This window comes from Ischnura elegans, chromosome 2 (genome assembly GCF_921293095.1).
Source record: "Ischnura elegans chromosome 2, ioIscEleg1.1, whole genome shotgun sequence".
In the NCBI taxonomy this organism is placed as follows: domain Eukaryota; kingdom Metazoa; phylum Arthropoda; class Insecta; order Odonata; family Coenagrionidae; genus Ischnura; species Ischnura elegans.
In genome coordinates, this window is record NC_060247.1 from 50081702 (window position 1) to 50100988 (window position 19287).

The 19287-nt window shown below is 36.4% G+C and overlaps 1 protein-coding gene across 2 annotated transcripts in view; it reads left to right on the plus strand.

The window, feature by feature from the left end:
* Positions 1–16786, plus strand: part of LOC124153718 (cholinesterase) — a 47387-nt gene extending 30601 nt beyond the window's left edge. The window contains exons 3-14 of one of the 2 annotated variants that reach the window (XM_046527050.1): positions 850–996; positions 2041–2194; positions 4891–5102; positions 5658–5828; positions 7477–7678; positions 8447–8634; positions 8850–9036; positions 9191–9296; positions 10117–10312; positions 11793–11908; positions 12042–12128; positions 13538–13620. In XM_046527050.1, the coding sequence (XP_046383006.1) occupies positions 850–996; positions 2041–2194; positions 4891–5102; positions 5658–5828; positions 7477–7678; positions 8447–8634; positions 8850–9036; positions 9191–9296; positions 10117–10312; positions 11793–11908; positions 12042–12087 (1725 nt within the window). In that variant the 3' untranslated portion in view covers positions 12088–12128; positions 13538–13620. Of the gene's footprint in view, positions 1–849; positions 997–2040; positions 2195–4890; positions 5103–5657; positions 5829–7476; positions 7679–8446; positions 8635–8849; positions 9037–9190; positions 9297–10116; positions 10313–11792; positions 11909–12041; positions 12129–13537 lie in introns of both variants that reach the window. The other variant, XM_046527049.1, reaches the window with a different exon arrangement.
* Positions 16787–19287: the final 2501 nt, after the last annotated feature.

Sequence of the window (19287 nt, forward strand, 5' to 3'; positions counted from 1 at the left end):
GCTCTTACATAGTCAGAAATATAGTCTCTTTGTGGAATCTCCATTCCAAGAGGGACAGAATAATATAAAGTGCACTCCTTCTTACTGATTTAATTGCTTCTCCCTCCTTGATTGATAACCATACATAATGTGCAAGGCTTTTATATGAGTTTGATTAGGCAGATTTGGGTGAGTTTGGAGAACAGATTTATGTTTTCTTGTCACCTGTTGGCCGTTTTTTACAACCCTCACTTTTAACAAAAATTTTACCATTCTACATCAAATTAGGGATGAGCAACCTTGACAAAGAAACATTTTTCACGTTATCTTTTTAAAAAAAATTATGTGATGTTTTCCAACCTGTTGCCAATGCTCATTGGCTCATCTGAACAACGTGCATTACAGCTTGTATTCTTATCTATTCTTTGATGAAATGCTTGGACAGAAATATGGAATTAATTTTTCCTACTGTATACATTCTCCTTTTTAACTGGTATTTTTTCAAAATTTGATTCTTTTTTTATGAACTCATCCTTTCAGTCAAACCACTGCCTTTGTTGTAGTTATTTTTTGTAATCCCTCTAAAGTATGCGAAGAAAAACTCAATGCCGGGAAACATACTTCTTAGCCTCACCGAGGTTTAAGATGGTTTTGTAATCAGTGCTTAAATGAATGTGGCAATTTTGAACTGTATGTTTGAGAGATTGATTTCTTAGTTTTCGCTTTGCCATAAAAGTTGATTCTTGAATTTTTGCATGCAAGGAGCAATATGTGGTTTTTGTGGCGTTTGAAGTATGTATATTCGGTGTCACTCATATTAATGTGTTATTCTGTCAACACTACTAAATTTAAAATCTTTCTTTTTTATAGCCTCCTCGTGCCCATAGAGGTTGGCGGTTTTTACAGGCTGTTGATTTTGGACCAGCTTGCCCTCAACCAGTACGGTATACCGGTGCAACAAAGGGTATTCCCAGAGTTGATGAAGACTGCTTGTATCTTAATATCTTCACTCCACATGTAAGTATTCTTTCATTTATTTCTTTTAGCAATTAGTCTCGTTGCAATCTTTAATTTCTGTGGTTGGTGGGGGAGGTGTAATACCAGCTTTTTAATTGGGATGGGGGCATCATTTTAATGATATCTTAGTCTCTCTCTGAAAAATGTGTTCTCTCAATTTTGCTTTTAATCGAAGCCTATTGTGTATCTTCCGATTCTCAAATAAGTACATATATAGTTTCTCAACCTAATCCATGTACCACTTTCTCTGAGCCAGTATCAGTAATAAACAACTGTCTTAACTGCCTTATTTTCCTCTGTCTTATCATTTATATATTTATTTCAAAAATCAAATCATTTTTCCCAGAATCCCAAATGTTTGCCACGTCTTCAAGGTGTGATCCAATTAATGCAAAGTTGCAAATGTTGGTCTCTTTTTTATTATTTTATTTCCCTCCTGTATGCATGATAAATCTAAGTTTCTTTAGGTCTCCAGTTTAAATGTTTCATGTATGTTTTATATTAGTCATCAATGGGTCCGTCAGAGATATTTTGGGAATGGACTGATAGGCTTCATATGAAGGGGTACATTTGGAGGCGTAGACTCAATTCTTGAAGCCAGTGATAAAAAACTGTTCTTTGTAACTGGCATAAAGGTCAGAGGCCATTCAAAACATTGTATTGGAAGAGGTACGCTCTAAAATGTTCCTATGCATGGGTGATATCTAAAATTGAATATTGCTGTGCGGTAGTTTTAACACATCACCATAGTGATTATTTACCATGTACATGATAACACACAATAATTTCATGATAAGGTAAAAGAAATTGCAGTTTACTGTTACTGCCTAATTATGACTGTACCTCCGAAGAGTTTAGTGAGATTTGAACCACTTTGCTGCTCAACTAGGTACGGATGAACTTAAATACATATTGGATTTTGATTAAGTGCCATAGAGAGCTATTCATGTGTTTCATCCCCCTGATGTAGATTCAAACTTTTTCAAATCTAAATGTTACTGGAGATTTGTGAGACTATTAAATTTCTTATCTTTATAATTTTAGAAGTCTGTTGGTGTTGCTATTCAGTATCCAGTGATGGTGTATATTCATGGAGGAGAATTCCTGTATGGTGCTTCTAACCTTTTTCCTGGACACATGCTTGCAGCTTTTTATGACGTTGTAGTTGTTACTATAAACTACAGGCTGGGTGCTCTTGGTATGTAATTGTTTTTCTTGATATTTCCCATCATATTTGTTGTACTTAATATAAAGTCTCATGGAAGTTCTACATGCTTTATCATATACGTAATAGTCAAAGAAAAATTATAGATCATAGTTAAGAAATTGTACTAAACCTAGATTTTCAAAGGATGAAGGACAAGATTATTGGTCACTTGGTAAGCATGAAGAAGGTGTCTGGCCTTTTTCTGCTATTTTGTTTGTTATCATTTTGAAACTAAATATAACCCAGACGGCACAGAACCCCCGTATCTAATTCGTATGAAGGTAGTATCCATTGACTACGGGGATACTAGGCCGCTCCGTCACTTTTCGGTAATGGATATTATTCATTCCCGGCCTGTCGACGAAGCGCGTACGTAGCATGTGAATGTCCGCTACGAAGCGCGTTCGAAAGGATACGAAGCTCGCAGGAACACAGCACTTAGGCTAATCTCAATCGATTAGGTCGAAAATTACATATATCGTACCTGGCACAATCGAAAAATATGTCGAACGCAGCACAATCGATAACTACCTACCATGGCCCTTTTATGAGGCAGGAAAGGAAAAAACCATGCGTAGCAAGGTTTCCGGGTTGACCTCCGCGTCGATTCATCTTCAAGACGACAGTTTCGCCGGCGTTGCAGCTAGCGTCTTCAGGTACGAAGTATCGGATGCAGGTTTTTGCCCGTCTTATATAGGCCTTGGTTTGGGCTAGGTGCATTCTGATTGGTCCGTGGGTAAGAGTCTCTTCCATGTGTTTGAGAGCGAATAGCTGTCGTCCCTGTTGAAAGTGGATGCTTTCGCGATTTCTATTGCCTCTCGAAAACAAGTATTGGGAAGTACAGTTTACATGCTGCATAAATAGTTAGTTTAGCAGCAGGATCAATAGTGAAACTCCCCCAACTTCTGGTCACATCATCCGTTAATTTGTTGTAACTTGTGTGTCGGTTCAAAATACATTCTGCATTCTGTGATGCAGCTTAAAGCGTTGCTTTAATTGACAGCTTATCCTGATGCTTCACTGTCAAAGTTTTTCTAACATTAACAATAAACTGCTTAACACGCCGGTACAGCGACACCATGGATAAACTGGGCGGCCGTGAGTTAACGCAAACATTGTAATGCAGTGTTGCATTCTGCAGGATAACCAATTTTTGATGTCTTGCATAGGTTTATCAACTTACGAACTAGCTCTCGGAACGCATCTTGCTCGTTTTTCAAAGAATTACTGTATGTGTACGTAATTCAATCGTAAGACCACCAAGATGAAACGATTTTCCGCCGGCCACTGTTCACGGCACAGCACGCGGCTTTGCAGAGCGCCGTCTCGTCTGAAAGCCGCCTAAATTTCACATGAAAAGTGGCAGGGATAAAGTCGTATCGTCTGAAATAGGCCTCAATGTAGCATTGAATATATTTCACGCCTAAGACGTTGCATTGTGGGGCTGGATTGAAATGGGTGCCGTGCCGTCAGCGGTGCAAATCGACTCGTTTGACATAGTAAATTGGTAAGTTGAAAGAGTGCGGTACCGGTGGATGGCGGCAGGCTAAAAGTCAGCTTATTTGAAAGCATCTGCGGCTACCGAAATGTTATGATGTTGGCGAGAATGACAAACTGACAAATCCTTAAATGTGCGTGTTAGCGAGCAACTCTCAAAAGAAAAAAAATGAAATCGGAAAGTAATATATGCGTTTTTTAATCTTTTTTTCACATTTTGGCTTTGAATACAATGCAAACCATTTTGGCTTTGGATGCCAAATTCAAATCCTCGCCACCGCACCAAGCCGGTTCCAAAGAACCGACTTTATTCGATCCGTTCTCGATACCGGCTCCATAGCCAATACAACTGGCAGTACCGAGAACTGGGAACTGGAACCGACCCATCTCTACTATGCAGTGAATAAAATGACATAAGAAGTAGGCCACACCAATGTCATCTATAGTGTCTAAATTTTGTCGCCCAGTGACAGTACTGGCTGCTTGCAGAAAAAACAAGAATACAAAAATTCTGATAATGTTAAACTAAAGTCAGGAAACGTTAAACCCTACACCATAGGTACCCTAAACCCTGAGTACCCTAAACCTTGGGTACTCAAGTGACAGCTAACCCCAAGGCCAATAGAGAGAGAAAAAAATTGTTGTTATTTATAGGGTTTTGGGGTGGTGGAGGGGTTCAAACAGTTTCAGTGTTGTTCAGTTAAAATTCCTCAATACATATATTTTCTGATGCTATGGTACACAATTTAATGCTATGTAATGCTATAGTAACAGCAAGCCCTTTATAGATGCGTGACTCCTTCATTATCATTAGTGGAAGGTGATCCTTGTGGTTACTTGAGTGAAGAAGTTATCCCTAATCATTTGTGGCGTGTCGATCTAATCCCTAAGCTTAACCCAACTCTGCACTTTATGAATTGTAAGATAAGAATAATTCCCCCTACACATACGCTGGGAATTTCTTGGCTAATGCAATTCATTTATGCTAGTTCTATACACTATGAAGTATTAGGGAATGGTAGTGCCCTTTGCTTACTCACCATGAAGGGTACACAAACCTTGTTATGCTCTAAATACTGTGTGACCTACCATCATGGAGTATCTTATTTTTTTCATTGTTATTACATACTTGTATTTAAGAAAATTAGTTCATATTTTACATCATGGGCTTCATATATGCTCTCTTTCAGGTTTCCTAAGCACGGCTGATGAAAACTCTCCTGGCAATTATGGTATATTAGATCAGTCAATGGCTCTTAATTGGGTGTATGATAACATCGAGTTCTTCAATGGGGACAAAAACCTTATCACTCTTTTTGGTCCTGGAGCTGGAGCAGCATCGGCTGGTCTGCTTATGGTTGCTCCAAAATCTCATCATCTAATTGCCAGAGTGATTGCTCAGGTACTGAATGTGTTTTAATTAATTTAAAAATTATTTTAAGTATTTATTTATTCATAATTCTTCGTTAAAACTTTCGCGGGTGCTCGTCATGTTGAATTAAAACTTTTGGGCTATGTCGCCGCGTCAGATTTTGGGTGGCCCCAACGTTTCCCGACCGATGCTGGTCGCTTTCTCAAGGGAATCTGAATCTGAGATTCCCTTGAGAAAGCGACCAGCATCGGTCGGGAAACGTTGGAGCCACCCAAAATCTGATGCGGCGACATAGCCCAAAAGTTTTAATTCAACATTATTTATTCATGTTGGCAACAAATTAAAAATAGTTAATTGTGTTAAAACATGTGCTTAGATTTAAGGAGAGCATATTTGAATATGTATAAGTCTCTGCCCCCAAAACCTTGTCTACCATATCCATTTTTCTGATAGAATTTATCAGGCATGTACCAAGAATTCTTGCAATGATTAAAATTATCTGAATGAATAGCTTTTTATAGATACATATTAGTGTGATTGTATTCAGTGCGTCATGATCCTCAGTTCCTAATGTTCTAATTTCAGAGTGGGTCACCCCTTGCTGATTGGGCATTGATCGTTGATAAGTATCGAGCTCAAAATACGAGTATAGTTTTTGCTCAACTACTTGGATGTCCCACAGAATCATCCTGGAAGCTAGTAAATTGCTTGAGGCAAGGAAGAAATTTTTATGAAATAGGAAATACTGAATTTGCGGTAAGTCTACTATCTTAGTGCTTTTAACTCCCTTCCTCATAGTTAAAATTCATATTTGAATGTAGTTTTGAAAATGTTAGTTTTAGCCTGCTGAGAAAATTATGTATGTAGTTGATATAGTTATTGAAGTAATTAAATTAAAATTTCACTGGAATCAAGTATTAATTAATTAACATTTCATTGGTATTTTCATTATTTATAGGCCATACCTGGGAAGTTTTTTGAATTTAGAAATGCATAGCAAGATTGCTTGGAATAAGCCTCTTGTTTTCTTGCTTTTTTAAGTTTATAACCCCAACCTTATAATTTTGCTGTAATTTGTCAGTTTAGTCTTTGTACAAACAGAATCAATGTGTTAGTATCAGCAAAAACAAGAAATTTTTAGTAAAAATCATTTGACTTGCGAGAAATTTGCACCCAGATGTTTCAATTATGCCACAAATTATATAACTAAACCATCATTAACTGAAGCAAATTTGAATGGGATGGGAATTTTTTCTTGTTCTTGAGTTGAGGAAGTTGTAGGTCTTCTGTTTGTTGCATTGGTGTAGTGAAAAAATGAGTAACTGGGATAGATATACTCTTGTTATTATATGCTATCTTTATCCTTTACGAGGGTTGTACCAAAAGTAAGGTTCCCATATTTTTTACAAATACAAAACTTTTTTTTATTGATATTAATTTTTACATCGTTGAAAAGCTTACACTTTTGCCTATTTTTCAGCGTAATCTCCATTTTTTTCGACACACTTTTAAAAACAGTGCTCCAGCTTTTTTATCCCTAAGTTGAAGAAGTCTCCCGCCAACCCGTTGAGAAAGTGTGTGACATCTGCTCGGACTTCATCGTCGCTCTTGAAGCGTTTGCCATCTAAGAGTTTTGTTTCGTGGATAAAATGAAATACCCACGCTTCATCTCCGGTGACGATAGCGACCAACAACTTCTCCTTGTTGCCCCCCACCTTAAAATTGTGGAAGAAATTTGCGAGCAGTGTCAAGGCGTTGCTCCACGAGTCCGTCAGTCAGCATCCGAGGAACCCAGAAAGCACACATCTTGCGATAACCCAACGTTTGTGTTAAAGTTCTTTCAATTGTGCCGTGATAAGCTTCAGAAATGCGTTCAACAAATTCACGGACAGTGACCCTCCGATCTTTGAGCAGCTCACTGTTGATCTTCTGGACAATCCAAAACCGGCAGTCTTCATCTTCGTTCTTCATCGTGAACTTCCGTGCGGCCCTCAGCAAAAGCTCTGCAACATTTGCGGACGTGCTGAACGGGCATGCACTCGTCACCATAAAGTTCAGTTTGCTGCTGATGAATCTCCAATGGCGGTAACTTCATTGCAAGGAGAAATCGGATTACGGTTCGATCCTCTTACTTGGTGGTAATGGGGATCATCACTTTCATTGTTGACGATTGTTAAGCCAATAATGAGCGACACAGTGAATCGCGGACTGGCGGACTCGATAGTAGGGGAACCACTGTGCACGGCAATGTTAAGGGATTTAGCCTAGCACCTTCGCTCAACATTGTAGCTCATTGGGAACCTTACTTTTGGTACAACCCTCGTATTTTAGTATTATTGGGAGTATTTTGAATGCATTGATGTTGCTAATTAAATGTTGAATATGTCTTATTCAAAATTTTCAGCCACAAGTTGGAACATTTCCATGGGCTCCTGTTCTTGATGTGAACTTCACTTTCCCCCTTGACGGATGGTATGAAGGGTGGTATGAGAATGACTGGAAATTCATTACGGATACCCCAGAAAATCTGATTAGGAGAGGAGCATTTAGGCCCAACTTGGCGTACATGAGTGGAGTTACACATGATGAGGCTTCTTATATGGTTTGTGAGTATCATATGCCAACATAAAATTGAATATATAAATATCTTAGAAATGAAAACATAACAAAATTTATTAATGGAGGCCCGTGTGTATGAAGCTCTGGGATGCAGAGAATCTTTGGAAATTAAAAAAAGTAGAAGTTTCCGTGTTTGTCGGTAATTTGAAGTTCCAGTAAATATTTATCAGGTATTCATGTCCAGAGTGTGTTCCGCAGGGGGATATATGGTAAAGCCTCTCTGTAGCAAATCATATAGCAAAATTTTAGGGAATCTCCATATTTTGAAGTCATGGGCCCAGTCCCAGGTCCTGCAATGGACAATGCATGTACTGGAAAACCTCCCATAATGAACCTCACTAATCATTAAATTTCCATTCAACAAAGATGCGCCACCTCTGTGAGGAAAGCATTCATTTCAATTAGAAGTATGTAGAGTGAATATAATGTGATGATAGCCGAAATATTTGATGATAAACAATAGCAATTTTTTATCATCATCATTGTATGAAAGATTTAATGGTGAATAAAATAGGATTGAGAAATTTACTTGACTGGAATTATAGAGTACGTGAATCCCCTTGCAAAGACTCTACCGGCATATCACCTCCATAAAGTGGAACCCCCTACAGTGAAGTATTGATTTTTCTGATCCCAAACAATTTCATTGCATAGAGGTTTTTCTATACCCTGAAACCCCTCGGAAAATTTTGACTAGGAAATGTGCAATTTTTTTGCCAATTTTTCAACCATGTTCTTAAATTTTATATTTTCAGATAACAATGAGACGTTGGCACCTAGATTTGAAATAAATGAAGCATTTTTCGACAATAAAATTAAAGAATTTGTATTGCGGTATAATTACACTTTGAACCCTGATGGGATATATAATGCAATCAAATATATGTACACTCACTGGCCTGATCCGCAAAACATTACTCTTATCAGAGAGCAGTACATAAATGTAAGTACATATAACCTTGATATTTAGATGAAGTATATATTCAAGTACCTTCTATGAGCATTTTGAATTTAGCAATGTAATGAGTACTCACTTCAATGATTTAAATGCTATATTTTTGTACTCCAATTACTTCCATAAGTCGTCATGTGTCTGTTGTTTTGTATTTGCCCAATTTAGCGGAATTCAGTTTACTGAGGTGATAAATTATTTTGCAGATGCTTTCAGATTTCTTCTTCCGTGCTCCTAGTGACAAAGTTGCAAAGCTCTTGGTGGAAAAGAATGTGCCAGTTTATTTGTATGTGCTAAATACCACCATAGAGGCTCTGAGGCTTCCTCATTGGAGGAGAGTACCTCATAATATTGAACACCATTTACTAACTGGTGCTCCATTCATGGATGTTGGTAAGTGGCTTGCTTGGAATACGGCAATAAACTTGGTTAGATTGGGTGATTCTTGGAATTTATATTCTCAGTAATGGTTTCCTTTATTTTCAATTTTTTTGCAAGTATGTATGTATGGAATTGGTATTAAAATATGTATTTTCTTTTCTTTCAGAGTTCTTTCCTAAGAGATCAAGAATTGATAAGCATTTATGGACTGATAATGATCGCAACATGAGTCATTTTTTCATGAAAGCATTCAGTAATTTTGCTCGTGAAGGGTAAGGATTGTTATTGTAATCCACTAAAATCTCAAGCAATGTTATTTTAAACCTTCACTCCCTTTTTTGTTACAATTCTCTCCTCTTTCCTTCTTTATCTTTTTCTATGAATCATGCACACCTAACTTATCTTCATCTAAGGTACCTATAGGTATACCCATTCATACCGTTTGGAGCACTTCCTCATTCCTTTTCCTCTATCCATTTTACACTCTCAATTCTTCATCAAGGTATATTTTTCTGCTCTACATAACACAAGATAAATATTAGACAACTTTCTTGTCTTTTACTTACTATGTATTTCATAAAATTTCATGAAGAAACTAAAGATGAGTATGCCTAATTTGATACAAAGTTCCTTCTTTTGTACTTTCATTCTGTTGATAAACTCTTTGTCTGATGTGGGTTGCAAAGAGCAAAAAGTATGACTTCCGTCTTCCGAATCTGTGATTGATAATGCATACCAGGGTAACATCCTTATCTCCTGAGCTTCATTTTGAACATTGGGATCAATAAGATGAGGGAGATAATTTTGATTCTATTTTAGGTATCTTGCATGCCAATTTCTAAATGATACCATGATTATTTCTTTGATTCTTGCATTTTGATGAGCTAATCCAAAATATTTCTTATCTGTTTTACTGCTGCGTAGGCATATGTGATATAGAATTTTGTTTTAAAATTCAAATTCCTGTAAAATTGTCTTTATTTGTTTAAAAATTTAAGAGCATGCACCTAGAATTACATACTTGTATTAGCAATTTTGTATTATGTATATTTTTTCCCAATTTAATTGTTGAAATGTTATTTTCCTTTGCAGTAACCCAACATCTACCCAAATATTGGGCATTCATTTTGATGTTGCTCGTCCTGGCTCTCTGAAGTATCTCAACTTGAACACTACTTTTAATTCGAGTATAATGCTGAATTATCGGCAGACTGAATGTGCCTTTTGGACTGAATACCTTCCAACTGTAATAGGAATTTTAGTACCAACTTATCCTCCTGTTACAGAGGTAATTAGAGTAATGTTATATTAATTGAAATGGTATTTATATTTCCATTGTCTATGGCTCGTTATCCAGTTTGGTAGGGCAGATTATTTGTAAAATCACTTTTTAACTGCAAATTTTAATTAATTTTACATATTTAGAAATTGTGAATCTCATCTTATGATGCTATCGTAAGAAATTTAAAGATTGCTTGATTTTCAATTTTAAAGATTTAAATGTTTGGTTCCTCTACTCAGTAAATTTACAGCACACTAAGGAAACAATAAATGATGGCTCATAAAAAATATATCTTATAATGATTTTAAACATTGATTGGGTACACATTGTTTTCAGTCTCAAGCTGAAATAAAAGTTGAGAGGTATGAATAAATAATTACACAAATGTGCAGAATGATGAACGCATCTACAATTTGTGAATGTGGATGATTTCAAGATAAGATTTGTGGTGATCCATAACGGACTTCTGGCGTTAAAATCTTAGTATGTAGCTAGTGTTTACTAACTTCGTTATTATCAATACGTCAAAGGTTTTTTCAGTGAAACATTTTATTGCATACTCCTATTTTATATATTTTCAAATGAATTGTTTGGTTTATTATGTGAATAAGCAATTTTGAAATAAAATGCTATTAACGGACTTGTGTAATAACGGACGGAATAATCCATTTAAAATTCTACAATGCTTAAAAATAATAGTTATTCTTATGTAAGTGTAAAATTTTGTACATCAAAAGCAATATTTGTTTTAAAAACACATGGCTAACGCAATATGGTGCCCTTGGTCTCATGCTAAGAAAGGGTTAGAGGGACGAGTCTAGTGGCCTTGCTAAGAGCTGGGCGCCCCAGTGATTTGGGTCCCAAATATCATGGTAACTCATCTCCAAAAAAAGCTCTATGGAGGGCGGTTTAAAATATTCTCAGTTAATTGTAGCATAGAAAACAAATTCCTTACTTGGGCACTGCCAGGAATGGGTTAAGTCACTAGATTCAAATGCTCTGTGGTCTCACTTAACTTCTGGATTTATTTCCAACCCTATACATAGTATTTGTGTGTCAGGCATGTCAGGCTCTGAGGTGAGCCTTTTCTCATGCCTGTATGGGCACACTATAGTATGTACCTATAGGTATGCAAAGGTTAAGCCAGCTATTTTTCCTTGTGTTCTATTTATGGGTGTGACCATTTTTCTAGCTAGAATTTTAATCTGGTTGCCTATTGGGGGTATTATCTCCTATATGTAACAGGAAAATCTAATCGGATGATTGGATGTACGTGGAAGAATGGAAAATAATGCTCTAGAATGCAACTTAAACATATCTTTTATGGTATGGCTCTGTCATTATTTTCAGTTCCTGTGAATCATGGCATGATGCATCTAAAATGAGAAATTAAACTTTTGTCTATTGTAGGCCATTCATACTCATGTATTCATTTATGATAAATAATTTATATTGATGTGAATTCTTTCTCTTTTCCCTATTTCAGTATTGGTGGGAGCCAAACGAACCTCTTCAAATAGCATTTTGGAGTGTATCAGGTGCCTGCCTCATCCTAATTGTAGTTGTTGTGGCCTGTTGCATTTTGTGGCGGAATGCGAAAAGGTGAATTTTAATTGTAATTTATGATATAGTGAGTAAATGAAACTAAGTATGCAATGGCTCTTCAAATATCCTAATGACAGACCATCTTTTTTTCCCTATTATTTGCCAATGTATTATTTATTCATTCATCCAGGGTCGTGGCACCCAACTGGGGTGATTCAACCGCTCAGTTGTCATAAAGGATTTATAGGGGGGTTGTTGCACTTCCTGGTAAAGACAGGTGGGAACCTCATAATTTGGTGCTGGGTATCATAACTTTAGACTTGTTGAAGTAGCAGTTAACTTGATTGAAATATTGTTTGAGTTTCTTGAATTTTATTGCTAAATACATGCTTACTAGGTTTTATGTGGCTAAAAATTAAAGTGTGCCGAATATATCCTAATATTGAGAATTATTGAAGATCATTATAAAGTTTTATAAATGTAGGATGGCATATGAATGTGTATGTCACGGAAAGCATAAACTGATGGGTTTGGAAGTGATTAGATTCTTAAATTATCCTTAAAAATCCATTTTGTTAGCAAGTGTTTTGCAGGTTTGTTTTCATGTTTTGACAATTTTATAAGCATATTGCAGGGGTTGTCCAACTGAAGAGTGAAAATTTCAGTAGTTGGTATGAAATGGCTTATTTCTGAGTTTTGAGTTGTGAAAGTCAGTATTTCGTCTTGTGGAATGTTACTCAGTATTTCCACCGGGTCAGGTTCTCCATCTCCGCCAACGCTTCGATGAATGAGTCGTCAATCATCATGAGGGCCTGACCTGGTGGAAATCCTGAGTAACCTTCCACGATACAATATGCCGGGAAAGCTTAATTCGATCATTCTTCAGTGTTTTGCTTGAATTGCCTTAAAAGTGTGTATTTTTGTTGCAGCTATGGTATTAATTAATTATAATACCTATTGCCCCTTTCTATGCGGAGCTACTTTGGGGAGAAATCAAAGTTCTAGGTTTTTCTCTTTGATAGCTTGAAAATTTTGCACTCAGTCATGATTAGCGTGGCAGTTAAATATTTCGTCATTAAGCTTTAATCCATAAAATAATGCATAGTTTAGATATTTCTGAAATAGCTCAGAAAATTTATGCATTTTTGGTGTTGCTGATAAGCAACATTGGGTTATAATGGGTTAAATCCTCTTTAAAAATGAAATACATATAGGCAAAACCATGCCGAATCACATAGCTCCTCGACTTCCATGATGGATATCTAATGATTGGAGATTCAATGATTTTTAATTTTGTGACAGCATTGTTAAGGAAAACAGCGAGTTGTTCATGAGTATGTAGTTTGCATGTGTTGACTTTGTTTTGTATGCTGTTGTACTTCATACACTAGATATGCTTCAGAATTATTTTTTTTTCTTTGACCAATATTGACCCAAAATGAAAATTGACGTAATAAAAATATTGATTAATATTCTCTCTAACATTTACTTCAGGAATATAAAATGTATGGTTTCCTGTGAATGTTTTCTGCTAAGTAGCATTCTTTCTGATATGCCTTGAAGCTTAAATCTGCTGTTTTTTTCTGCTGCTTTTTATGGCATGCATGTGGTTGCTGCTTAAAATGTATTTCATTTACAAATGAATTGAAGGTTCTTGTGAAAACTGATAATGAAAATTCTTTTCAGGCAATCCGATCGCTATTACAGTGGTGATTTAGGCATTGACCAAGATGATGGTGATATGGGTACGTTGGACAATCATAATGCCTATGAATATAGGGATGCAACATCCACACCATTGCAACTTAGTAACCCACCGAAGGGGCGATCTGTGACTCCCCCACCTCCGGTGTCTGCCCATCCTGGGGGTGGTAAGGAGCCACTAAGTCGCCGCACTGCCAGTAATCCGTCCTTGAAAACAGGGAGTGCCCTATCCCTGAAAGAATCCACCTACAACGGCAGCCGAGGTGGTGATGTGAAAGTTAGTGGAAGGCCTCAACCCGTCCCTCGATCAACCGTGCCTCAAACAGAAGTTTGAAAGGTTGTTTGCTGTGCTTTCTAAATCATTTTTAACTGAGAGAAACTTTACAATTTGTTTTATTGTTTGTAAGTACAAAATGAAGGCGTAATTGGTTTTTTATAGGACACATTATACCTATTTTATATAATTTTGATGTGAAAAGATGAGAAGAGCATATGAAGATGATCAAATTAAGTGTTTTTAGTAAAGATCAAGTGCCATGACTGGAAAATTGATGTGTTATTGTAAATATTTGTGAATGAATGGATCCTATTTGATAAAAAATGGAAAAAAATGATGAATATGGTCTCTCGTGTGTTACTGATCAAATTTTGTGGTGTTTAGTGAATTAGTGTGTGTATTATCAAGTAGGGAACAGAGGGCTTGTAGACATTTGACTTTTTCAGGTGAGAATTGTACAAGTTTGATTATCTTTATGGTTAGACTAATTTTTGACCCGCGGAAAGTGTTCGTGTTTATTTTGTTTTGTCAACTCCTTTTTACCCATTTTGATGACCATGAATGAATTGTCCACGAGCACATGGTGTTTATATAATTTGATTCATGTATAGGAGCTCAAGGAAAGTGGTTTTTGTTGATTTGCATGAATTGAATTGTGATTCCCATTCAGAAAATTGTCTGCCCAATTTATAGCCTAGAGAAATTTAAGTTGAGTATGTATGTTGAGCATGGCAATGAAACTGCAGCTCGAAGATTTGCATCATTATAGATATGCAGTTCATTGTCACTTCTATAAAAATTCATCCCCCATTCTAGGTTCGTCAGCAGTATGAAAGTGTTTACTTCAGCTCGTTGTCCATATTTAAATTTTATGATATTTCAAACTGTAAAAAGAACAAATTTCTGCACAAGAAGATAGGCAGCAATTGCTCCTTATATGTGCAGAAATTTTCTTTGATACAACCTTTCTATGCACCATACCTAAAAATTATTAATAATTTTCTTTAAGTGCCAATTGTGGAAGGGATAATGGCACATTTTTCTTTGTGATGTCAGGTGACCTTAAATGCAAAATAATTGCATTGCATATATAATACGTCCATTAAACCAAATTGTCATGATTTCTAAGAGCATATCTTAAAGAGTGTGCCTTCTAGCTAAAAGTGTTCTTAAGCTTCTGTGATCGATGTCATGATGCATTTATTGTAATGACTTTTAATATTATTGTGACTTTGAGTGGTTGTAGATTTATTCTCTCAAATTTTATACAAGTAAACACAGTGGTTTTGCAAGAGTTGTTGTCACCTTGCAGATCTCTATTATGCATCCTCCATGAACATTCTTTCAAGGTTATTATCAGAATGCAATTCTTGAATATATTAAAATTACTGTTGTTTTGATACCTAAATTATTTGATAAATTATTCTGTTTATCTCCAATAGTGTCTAGCAAATTGACATAGCATATTTTTTCAGATATAAATGTGTCCTGTGGGATTTGCTCTCCTTGTGATGCCACTGTATCATTATATTTTGTTTAACTGCCTTGTTCAGCTATAATGAACATGTTTTGGCGTGCAATGATTAAAAAAAATCATTTTCCTCTAAGGATTTTGCTCAAGTTCTAATAGAAATTCATGTTGTATATTTTAGTATCAAGCTTCTCAAGTGCCTCTAATTTTTTACTGAAGATGGTATCCATGAATGATATAGAACATACCTCTCACATGAATAATTAAATTAATCTTGAAGTACTATATTGTTTTATACAATTAGGGCTGATAGTGAAATATTCATGCCTATTCTCAAATATAGTTGAGTGAATCAGTTTTCTTAAGGTCCATTTCAGTTCCAGTATATTCTAACCAAATAGTAAAGAATTCAATGTAATGCTGTGAGACGGTACCCAGAAAACATGATGAGATTAATGGAAATATCTGAAAACTTATTGGCCATAGCTAATGAGGGAGGTTGTAAGGGGCTCAACCCCTCTGAAACGCTTGGAAGATATGGTCTAATGTGTTCCCCCAAAAATGTACTGTCCACTTGAAAACCGGTCAAACTTTTTTTCTACTATCTCCTGCTATGCTAGCTTCCCTTGCTAGGTAATTGAATAAGTTACCAATGTAATTTCTTTTCCACTCGAATACATCAAATGCAATTGTGATGCAGGCAGGCAGGAAACTGTAAATTACCGTAGGTTACTAAGTTTCCTGAAAATGAAACTGCATTAGTGATTTGCCACTTTGTTCAGACCTGGTGTGCACATGCATAGTAAGGAATTTGTTTTCAGGAAGGACTTCTTGTACTGCAAGTGGTAACAATCACTGATCCCCAAAGTGAACATACCCCAATCCTATTTTCACATAGACCTTTTTGTGAGTTTTTATCGCAAACAAAATATGAATTTATATAAAAATGTAGGTTAATCGTAAATGATTGACTTCATACATGGGTAATTGGAAAATGAACTTCATGCTACCACTCTTATTTTGGAAACCACAATAAATTTTATGGGGTGATTAAGCCCCATTAACCCATCTGGCTATGTACATGGTTAACAGTGACTTCAAAGTTGTAAAAACAACCCTCATTTCTTGTTAAAATAATATTTGCTAGGCTTAATCCACTTCCTTTCAGAAGTATGTTATGTATATCATTTGTGGATACTTTCTAGGAGAATGTCATTCTTAGTGTTTTACTCCTTTATTATTAGAAAATGATGATTTTCTCTTTGTTTTTGATGGCAGCTATGAATTTGTTCTCAATTATGTTTTGTAATATGTTATTGCACATCCCATCTTTGATTTTTAATGAATTGTCCACTTGTTTCCACAAGAGATATTTCTGGGAAGAATTATCTCAAGGATAGCATTTAAAACATTGTGCTTAAGTGATTTTTGAAAATATCGTTGTTTTTAAAATTTAAATACATTTTAAAAATAAATTTTTATACAAAAGATATCAATTTTATTTAAACCATAGAAATGCTATATGAAGCACACCCATTTTCTAGGTTTTACAATGGGTTCTTAGGCATACATTCAGAAATGGATTACTTATTGAGTGTTTTGCGTGGAATGTTTATTAGCAATTGCCACTCACTTGGTTGGGTGGTCATTCCTACTAAAAAAAATGCAATTAATTTGCTGTAGATCTCGTCCATAGTCTAGTTGTTCCATGGAAATTTTGGTAAGTCTGTAGATAATAGGAAGAAAGTGGTGTAAAATGTCCTTTCTTGGTAAAATATCATGCATGGTGGCTACAAAATAAATGAAAGGCAAGCACTGTATTGTATTCTCAGTTCCTCTCAAACTAGGCAAAAATTTCAACAACTAATTGTATGTATATGATCCCTAATCTAACAATTAGTGGCATGAAATTATTAAAATGTGATGAATGCCTTTGCACAACATATCCATAGGTCTGGACGTTATGTAGCTATGAGTTAGAGAGCTATGGAAGTGCTTTGAATTGGCAAAAAGACCTCTCATTATTTGCTACACACCTTAAAAGTGGGAAATGCAGTGATTCCTCCTTGAAAATTCTATATTTTGAGGAAAAAGAACATACATAATATATGGTTGGATGACCTCTGCACTCATGAAATCATCCAGCACATCTGGAAAAAGGCCTCCCTCATTAATGAGGAGATACTCCCTGTGAAACATAAAATTGTCTCCAATGGCCGAAACGGATAACGTAAGGGATCATGTCATGGGCATAAAACAAATACACAAACAAACATGTGTTGGTTTGCTGGAATTGGAGGATTTGCTGCAGTGACCAACCCCAGCCTCTCAACCAGAAAACCTTGATAGCCCTCACTCAACTCTGAGGAAAAATTTGCAAGGGTTTAAGGGACATAGCTAAGGTTCCTTCAGTTGATATATCACTTATAAACATGGACACTTTTACTTGCTGCACTCACTCCTTGGGCTAAACTCCGGGAGAAAACGCTCAGACATTAGCAATGGCAAGATAACCTGGACGAGAAATGTGGACCGGTTTTGAAATCGAAGATTTCCTTCTCAACAAGGTTGAGGGTCTGAACTTCACGTCAACAAATGTTGACTCTGTTTTAGGAGTTAAAGTGCAACATGAGATACTCCCCATTCACTCATCACTCCCATTGATTCCCTGGGATATACGAATTACAAGTGTTCCACTCATCCCGACTCCCTGTCCTTGTGACACCCTGGGATAACCCACTATGCATTGTGACCGACAGGGAAAGCAGTCCACCCATTCCCTACTGCAGGGTATCCCTGTAGCCCACTGAGATCGTCAGGTAGTGGTGATGGAAACGAGCTTAATTTCAAGCAGATGGAGGCTGAAACTCATCCACACCGATCCCTTCAACCCACTTGAAAGACGCAGGGAAGGCCAAACAGATGACAGTCAGCAACAGTAAAAGCCTGCAATGCAAAATCCAAGCTCTGCCCATTCAGGGTCAATGAGTTTGTGTTCATACCTAACCAAATTAAAGAGGTGCCCATCCATTGGTGGATTTAGGAGGGGGAAGGGGGCACGTGCCCCTCCTCTCCTCTGAAGCGCTTAAAAAATAGATAAGATTTTTAATACAGTTATCATTCCATTCCTTTTATTTAATTTATTATGGAGCTTCAATCATTTAGTTTAATATTGATAACTTTCATATCAAAATAAAGAGAATATTTTCTACAGTAATTGTTATATTTTGTTATTAATCTCAAATATGAGAAAACCTGTCATACCCTTGTGCCCCCTCAGAAAAAAAATCCTGGATCCACCAGTGTTCATCCATAGCCGTTTGCCTTCCTAGCTTAGTGATTGGCTCTCTGCTTCAAATAACCCCTACAGAGAGAAAGGGAAGCATGGGGGTGAAGACTTGATAAGGAGTTTCTCTGTTTTTGCTTAATCCGGTTAGGAATGAACATGAACTCATGGGTCCCGAATGGGCAGAATTTGTGTTTTTTTTGCAAGCATCTAGTTCAAATTATAGATCACAGTGGATTTCCCCACCTAGCAATACGATCCCTACCCATGCCCTTCTATACCCAGCCAACATTTAAAATTTTGGCAAGGCATTGAAAAAGTGATACGTGGAAAGGTTAGGGCCACCCAAACAATGATGCGGAGACATACCCCATGTTTTTACTAAAGTATTTGTACTCCATAAAACCCAGACAAGCCTGTTGGAAAAACATTCTTGTGTTTGCTGAGTTTAAGTCTTCAGATGCATACATGATATCACCTATTATAATGCCAGAAAAGGTACCATACATTGTCACCGCCCCAGTCCTTGCTGTTTTCTAAAATCTTTCTCTCTTTACTTCAAAAATCAATGTCTTTTACCTCTTACACTAATATTACCAGAACTATTTTAATTATTCCCTTTTATTGAAGTAATGAATGTCCGATGCAACTTCTTTTCCCTTTTGATTATCATCAGACATAACAAAATAGATAGCTGA